The sequence below is a fragment of the Micropterus dolomieu genome, linkage group LG14 (assembly GCF_021292245.1).
Source record: "Micropterus dolomieu isolate WLL.071019.BEF.003 ecotype Adirondacks linkage group LG14, ASM2129224v1, whole genome shotgun sequence".
Lineage (NCBI taxonomy): Eukaryota > Metazoa > Chordata > Actinopteri > Centrarchiformes > Centrarchidae > Micropterus > Micropterus dolomieu.
In genome coordinates, this window is record NC_060163.1 from 11,332,743 (window position 1) to 11,341,022 (window position 8,280).

Below are 8,280 nucleotides of genomic sequence, written 5' to 3' on the forward strand. Positions count from 1 at the left end.
CCATTAATGACATGTCTTTTATCCCATTTCTCGTGTCTTTTGGGCAAAGGTCCCCACCCAGTCCAGTCTGGTCTTTTATTAAGCATCTACATCAGGTCACTTTCAGTTAGAAAACAGCCATATTTCATAAGTCACAAGAGTGTATCCTGCAGGAACAGCAGGTCCAGCTAAATCAAGCAATGAAACTGACATTAACATGACTGACTCCTGTTGGAAAATTATACAATGGCAGATTTTGTAACAAGGTCAAAGTGGATGCACAGTGTCAGGTGTATGTAAGAAAAAAAAAAGGAAAGCACAGATCATCAATCTGTTTCAGTCTCAAAACTAATTCATTCAATCCAACTGAGTGGAAGCAGAGATACATTTGACCAGATTTTCCTTTTAACATTTTGTCATTTTTAAAGTTTGCTTTGCCTCCTTTTACAGGAGAAATTATTATCTGACATCTTGCAGATGCAAAAACAAACCAGCATGTATCTTCATGCATATCTCTCCCTGCCACAGCAGAAAACTTACTGCAACATTAAAATGTTTCATTCTCTGGCAAAACAATATGCCTTAGGGGCAAATTACAAGCCATGACTACTCATTGCTGCTGGAGTTATTTGGCAAATCAGATATGAACAACTTTTATCTGTGGTGGCATGGTCAAAAGGAGGTGTTATTCATTGAGGAGGTCCAGCAAGAGATTCAGCAGCAGCCAATCATGATGTTGAAAATGATTCAACCTGTTAAAAATGCTTCATGTGCCTTTGGTTCTTCAGTCTCCTCAATTTGGCATTTTTCTACATTATGCTTAGGAAACACTGCATGTATATAAAAACTCTCCAATCTCAACATTAACACTTAGCAGTCAATTGTGGAGAAAGCAACAGATTAGATGCAACTGCATTTCCTCCCCTCTAATAAAGCACCTGTTTGGACATGAAGAGTTCTTCATATGTCAGTGCAGCGAGCGCTGACAGGCTAACTCCTACATAGCCTGGTTAGACAATGTAAGGCATAAAAAGCTGGCCACAGCAGCGTGGGGAATAATATGATCACAACCTTCTTTTTGCCTTTGGACTGTTGCAATCAACTGGAGAAAGTGAAGAAGTCATATACTGAGAAGGGCAGCGATATGAAGAATTTCCTGGGAGCCTTCAGGGTAGAAAAAATAAAAAATAAAAAATTAAAATATATGCAGACTGGGTCTAGTTCAGACCGTTGTGGTTCTGGATCTGGTCTCAGAGGTTTGGTCTTGATGGATGGGATGTATACAGCATCAGGCTTGAAAGAAAAATAAAATTTAAAAAGCTCAGCTGGTTGTTGATCATTTCAGTCTGGCAACTGCTCTGTAGATGGCAAAGCCCAAAACTGCAACCACAGCCGAGCCCAACGCCACCCTCAGCCAGAATGATGTGTTGCTCATGTCTGACCCATTCAGGTGTCTGGAGATTGGAGGAAAAAAATCTCATTAAGGGTCAGTCACACAAAGCCACACACAGCAAATACCATGAGCTTCCCTTACATCTCTACCTAACACCTTTTACTCACTCAGTGTTTAAACCATATTCTCCTGTGACTGCTCTTTTATATTTTGTCTAACTAGGACGTACGGGTACATTGCTGCCCAGGCAAGCCTGGTGTAGATGTTCTTGCTGGTGGAGTCAACGAACAGGCTGGAGAAGGGCAGCGGTGGAGGCAGCCTGTGTTTATAACAGAACTCTGCTGGCGTCATCCCGTGAAACTGCTTGACCTCAGGAATGTCCACTTTGGAGGCGACCAGCACACATGGGATGTTGCTCTCCATGTAGTGTTGCTAAGTAAGAAGAAATGGGATAAAGAGGGAAAACTTGAGTTGAGAGAGTCTGCCTTGCCAATTTGTACAAGGACACAGATTCGTTAAACTTTGAAAGGTGAAATGTTTGTTGTTTTAAAGTTTATCTTGGTGTAGTGTCCAACAGTAAGCAACTAAAAACAATACCTGTTTACAACCTTTTATTCACAAATAATCAGAATAACAGGCCAGCAGATTAAAATATCCTTGATCAGAAAAAATCCTCCAATTAAGAATATATTTGGAAGAGGTTTAATCCCTCAATAGTTGTTTTAACATAAAATTTTCAGTAGATCTCTATAAAGAGCGCAGATCTCTTCCACTGTTATGCCTTTATGAAGTTAGTTTACACAAAACCCTGTGTTTTATTCAAGTGGTAGAAACTGCTAAAGGCAGAAAAGTGAGCTATAATGCTGTATTATTAACTAGGCTGACCGACCAAACAGCAGGACAAGTACATAGGCAACCTATGTAAATGGTGCAAACTAAAAATGATAATAAACAAACACGTGTATCCTCCTCTAAATGCTCCTGTAACCTTTGTTGTGACTGACCTTGTATATACTGGCACAATAGTCGAAGGAATGTGGGTCACTGGTGTCGTACATGAGACAAGCAACATCACAGGAGGCGTCGGATGCCTTCAGGAATTCAACCTCTACATCCACCTCATTGAGCTGCACAGGGAGGAGAAGAGTGTCATGCTCAAGGTTTAGTCAGGGTCAGAGGTTAAGGGTCAGCATTAAGATCAGGATGGGAGCTACTTACAATAAGGTACTTCTCCTGTTTGCCGACTTGGACAGTGTTTATGGCATAGGGGGAGAAGGCACTGCTGGAATTTCCCTGATATTGTAAAAGGCAAAAGAGAAGAAGAAACAGGCAAAGAGTCACTTAGTATTATAAATGTTGATAATGTAAACTAGTACAGATTTATCAAAGTTTAATAATGCAACATTTTATATCTTCAGCACCAGACTAGCAGATGGTGCCATACCACAGCGTTGCGGCCCACAAACGTCTGGAGAAAGGCTGTCTTGCCCGTCCCCCGCGGTCCGATCACTTTGCAGAGAAACACTGACCGCTGTGTCTGGCATTTCTCCAGGTCCACCTGTTTCTCCCGTGTTACTGCACATTTAAACATGCAGAAAAACAAAATATAAACACAATGCACAAACACTAAGGGCTGCCATTCTGTCAGTTAGAATTTGAAAAGCTTAGCTCCAAGAACACAGCTGAACTTATGCCTTACAAATGTTAAAAATAAAAATCATTGATTTTCAATTTTACTACCAATTTTCATTACTTGCTAGTTAAAGTTAAGATCAGTTTAGTTTTCCGTACAGCACATTTGTGAGCTAATAATTTTCCAGGCAATATTATTGAGGTGGGAGGCCAACATAGTCATTGAAAAGGTCAAAGCAGAGGATGAAATTGCTGCACCAGCTAAGAAAGATCAACTACAGGAGCTGTTGTTTCAGTTCTTCTACATGGAAACAAACAAAAACTTGACTCTCTCCTGTTCCATCATCGTTTGGTTTGTAGCTGCTGCGTGTAAGATCTCATCAAAAGTTTTACCTCAGATAATTAGTAACTCACACTCTCTGGGTTTAAAACATATCACAGCAAACCAAAATAATTGCCTTATATATATTTCACATAAAGTAAAATGAGTCTTTATATATTGAGTAACTTAAACCTTAGATAAAGTGACCTCTGTTTTTTCCAACAAGGTAAAACTAGGTTTAGAATATAATGCAGGTGCACATTACACCTGTAGGGTGGTACACCAATCCTGCATGTGTGAGGCAACACAACATCACAGGCTTAAAGTCAGACAGAAATAAGACTAAATAAAATTGGACTAGAAAATACAATCACTAAAATGATGGGGGGGGTTCATTCTTAGACCCCAAACACTAATGGGGCAAAAATTGTTGGCCTGAGGGTACTGCCACTCTATACTGTCAGACTTGACTCTACTATTCATCAATCTAAACTGTAATTTGTCAGCCCCCTGCTATTGTGGCACTAGATGAAAAATCACCAAGGTCTTAAGATTGGTCCTGTAGAGGCAAAGGATGTCTGTGCCAAACACTGGGGCAATCCATCCAACAGTTGTTGAGATATTTCAGGCAGGACCAATGTATTTGACTGATAACCCAACTGATTGGCGATTAGAACAACCACCTAGCCATACTGCTGTCATGGCCAAAAAATAAAACAACAACAATTAACATCAATACTACATAAAGGTTGATTCAGCACTATAAAACACAGTAACTGAACATATGCTAAAACTAGTCCCCTGTGAGATCTGTGTTGATCTTGTTGCTGTCTGGCCTGACATCTATAGTAAGGTCAACTAAAGGTGCTCACCTCCGAGACAGACAGAACGTGTGATTAGCAGCAATGAGACATATTACATCACACTTTTCAATCTTGTCAATCTTTCCTGACAAACTGTCTCCACTAGTTCCTGAACAGTATGTCTGCACAGAGACTACTACCATATACTGTGCGCCCAAGTAACAGCTCCTTATATTAGCTCACCAATCAACCATTCATTTAATCACTAATCATCACCAGAACACAACAGCAACGTGTACCATGTGTGGAGTGCGCACTATATTTCAAACGATGCATGTGTAAATGTGTCAACAGACATGCAAATTCACAAACCTTCACATCTCAGGGAGAAATGCACATGTATGTAAATCCATCAGGCTACAGTGGACAGGATTAAAGCCTGTAATCCTCCAGAGCAGTACTTACCTATGAGACTGGGATTTAAGTTTTCATAGAGCGTACAGTATGTACAGAGTGTCTCCCATTCTCCATAGGGAGATGTTTGCTCATATTGCATACAATTAATAGAGTCAATCACACAAACACTCACACACCTGTGATTGCGGCAGTCTGTGACTCTTGCTCAGTGAGGATAGGGTAGCCTAGGTATCCTAGGTGCTCCAGGCAACGGTGGATGTCAAGGTATGCAGAAAGCCTGCATGTGAAGGGATTGACACACATGTGACCTTTGAGCAGGGCAGAACATACATTTACTGTAGGTGCATAAAAGTGTAAAACTAGTGAATGCTTATAATTACATAAAACCACTAAAAATCACATGAGGTACTTACGTCCACTGACAAAGGTAGCCGTGATTAGAGATGTAGCCCTCGTCTGTGGTTGGGACAGTCACAAAGACCTCTGCCCCCCATGGCATGTAAGGACATACGCAAAACAGGTTCCTGAGCTCTGTCGGCGACAGGGCAGAGTCTTTGTCCTGAGAGGGAAAACAGGTCACTTCTTCAAAACAAGGAAACCCTCCATTACTGAATATGCCATGTAGAAAACTGAGAGCCACGACTGGAAATGTATAGCAATTGAAAAACTTTCCCCCCAATATATTCAATACATAAACATAAGGTTTCAAAAAAATTTAACTTGACTTTAAATAACCAGCTAAGATTGTTACTCACTTCGTCGTACTTGTCAAACAATCGCTGGAGGAACTGGTAACCTAAATGATTGAGCTCTGTGGTACAGCCGATGGGAACTCGTAGTCTGACAACAGAAAAACATTAATTCGATATTTAGATATGCATTCCTGGTAAGTGTGTACAATGTAGAACAGGGATCTTTATTATCCAATACAACCTGTTGTAATACTATAACTATCAGCAATATAAATAGTTACAGACGAGTTGACTGATACAGTACAATAGTGTCAAAAGATACATACTCAGGGTAAAGGTAATCATCAGTCAGCTCAAGGTTGTCGTCATAACCAAACCTCCTAAGGATAGTCCACGTGGTTTCATGTCGGCCCCTCTGAATAAATAATGTATTAAGGAACAAGAAACCTGAAAAAGAGAAACAATACATGGCCATCAGCTGAGTGTGGCCTTGCAACAACACGGTTTAAAGTTGCATGTTGTCATTCATGACCGATTTTTACCATTTAGGGTTAGGCCGTTGTCCTGCACTCCATCGCTGGTGTTCTTCCAAACTACTGTCTTCACATCTTCTAGGGCTTGAGGTGCCAGTGGATTTCCAAAACAAGATTTCTACACATAACGGATGGATGGATTTCATTTTTATATTGAAAACAAAATGCTTTGGTTCAAATAATAATTGAGAAGATGTAATGTTGAGCGATTTTAACTGGCACCTGAAAGCTGTTGAGTTCAGCGTCACTGAGGATACGGTCATTGTCCTGGTCGGAAATGTAGAATATTCTGCTAAGGGCTCGGACACACAATGGTTTAAGCTGGGGAAAAATATTGGAGGACAAGAATATTATTATTATTCTACAGATCATTGTATGCACATGTGTAAATAAGTTGAAAGACTGACAAGCTGACTCTTCAGTTGTCATCCCTTTTCCAAAAAATGGCTGACCTGTTTGTCCTCAGGGTCATAAAGAGGAGCGGTGGGGTGAAGAACAGCCTTCTGTGCATAGTAGAACAGCTCTGAAATGTTTTTCAGGTTCTTTGCAGAACACTTGTGGAAGAAGAGGAAAAACAGCAGAGAGAACATTTCAGATACAATTATCTCAGCCATCTTGAAGCCAGATAAAGCGTGCATGTGTAATATTTGCGTGAAACCCGGCAACCATGTGTGAATCTCAACGGTATGGTCATCAGGTGAAGGAGTTCAGCCTCACCTCAACACACGTCTCTATCTCGGAGAACTGGTTCATTATGGGAAGAATGGTTTCCATTGAGCTCCCACAGCGCAGATCAGACTTGTTTCCCACGAGGATGATGGGAACTCTGACATAACATATAGAGACAGGGTAACTCTCAATGCAACACTATCATAATTTGCTGTGTACAGAAATTACATCACAATACAGGTAATCCTGCAATGCACAACATAATGTTGACATTCAAATAGTGTGAATTGTATGGATTATTCAGGGCGACTCTGTAAAACAATTGAACAACTCAAATTCCTAGATTACCAAGTTTGCCAACATTAGATGCAAACAGTGGGAACGAGTGCAAAGTTCATTGGCACAGGGCCCAGGTAACACACAACCATCTACAGTTGATACATACTTGTTCCCTTTCTCTGCGTTTCCGTTAACTAAAGGTATCCATTTAGTTTTGATCTGAAAAACAATAAGCAGAAGTAAATGTGATATACAGTATGGAGATTGCTTGAACAATATGAGACCATGTAAACCAAGTAGCAGGTTTATACCTTGTCTATTGTGTCCTCATTGGTGACATCATACACAACACACACCACGTTAGCCTGTGAGGTTGGAGAAACAACAGCTGAGAAGGGTTCAACAAAATTCAATCAACCTTGTTTACCTTTTATTACAATCCTAAAGAAATAATGCTTAATTAAAAAAACTTAACATGACAAAGGGAAAGAAGAATGACTGAGACTGACTAATCATATGTAAAAACATCCAGGTGTCTGCTACAAAGTGCATAAGAGTTAACGTAGAAAATATATATGTGCTTGAGAAACAACTATGAAGAAATGGCTAAGCCTCAAAAACCTAAATCCTGGGCCTCCTAGAAATATGACTTATGGTCTCAGAGCTGCTGAAAGAAAATGGCGAAAAACCAAAGACCCCGCTGACCTTAAGGGCTACCAATTGCTCTATCCTCCTTCTCAACAAGCATCAGTGCTGCCAAAACTGCATTCTATAATGACAGAATAAGCAGTGCCACTGACTCAAGGAAATTATTTTCCCACTTTTAAAGTGCTACTAAATCCTCCTCCACCTCCACCACCCACAAACTTGTCTGCTGATACCTTTGCTGCCTTCTTCACAGGCAAATTGGAGGCTATAACTAGCCAATTCTCAAACACTCAAACTCAACCATTGTAGCAGTCCTACTACATCTTTTCCTCTGCCCTCCCAGGTCAGTGGTTCTTCACTCTCCTCATTTACTCCTCTCACAGAGAGCAAAGTATCAGAACTCTTGACCCGTAGCCGTCCAACTACATTCCCACTGGACCCGATTCCTACGAATCTCCTCCAAGCCATATCTCCTACCATGGTCCCAACAATCACTCACGTGATAAATACTTCTCTGGCTTCAGGAACCTTCCCGACCACTTTCAAAAGCGCTCGGGTTACACCCTTGCTTAAAAAGCCCTCACTTGAACCAACTCAAGTTGAGAACTATCGACCAGTGTCTCTTCTACCTTTTTTTATCCAAAACTATTGAACGGGCAGTATTCAAACAGGTCTCAGAATTCCTCTCACGGAATGACCTCCTAGATCCATACCAGTCTAGTTTTAAGAGTGCCCACTCTACTGAAACGGCTCTTCTGTCTGTAACAGAAGCCCTAAGGTCAGCTAAAGCTGCAGCTCAATCCTCGGTTCTTATCCTGCTTGACCTATCAGCTGCCTTTGACACAGTCAACCACAGGATCCTGCTATCCGCTCTCTCAGCAATGGGCATCTCGAGTAAAGCACTCCTGTGGTT

General features: G+C 40.9%; 1 protein-coding gene across 2 annotated transcripts in view; it reads right to left on the reverse strand.

The window, feature by feature from the left end:
* Positions 1-61: 61 nt before the first annotated feature.
* Positions 62-8,280, reverse strand: part of rhot2 (ras homolog family member T2) — a 48,277-nt gene continuing 40,058 nt past the window's right edge. For both annotated transcript variants that reach the window (XM_046068498.1, XM_046068499.1), the window contains exons 5-19: positions 7,031-7,084; positions 6,886-6,938; positions 6,489-6,597; positions 6,224-6,325; positions 5,994-6,092; positions 5,781-5,889; positions 5,565-5,685; positions 5,302-5,386; positions 4,960-5,105; positions 4,723-4,823; positions 2,817-2,947; positions 2,591-2,665; positions 2,377-2,499; positions 1,602-1,804; positions 62-1,433 (exon numbers count right to left, since the gene is read on the reverse strand). In XM_046068498.1, coding sequence (XP_045924454.1) covers positions 1,316-1,433; positions 1,602-1,804; positions 2,377-2,499; positions 2,591-2,665; positions 2,817-2,947; positions 4,723-4,823; positions 4,960-5,105; positions 5,302-5,386; positions 5,565-5,685; positions 5,781-5,889; positions 5,994-6,092; positions 6,224-6,325; positions 6,489-6,597; positions 6,886-6,938; positions 7,031-7,084 — 1,629 coding nt within the window. In that variant the 3' untranslated portion in view covers positions 62-1,315. The remainder of the gene's footprint in view (positions 1,434-1,601; positions 1,805-2,376; positions 2,500-2,590; positions 2,666-2,816; positions 2,948-4,722; positions 4,824-4,959; positions 5,106-5,301; positions 5,387-5,564; positions 5,686-5,780; positions 5,890-5,993; positions 6,093-6,223; positions 6,326-6,488; positions 6,598-6,885; positions 6,939-7,030; positions 7,085-8,280) is intronic.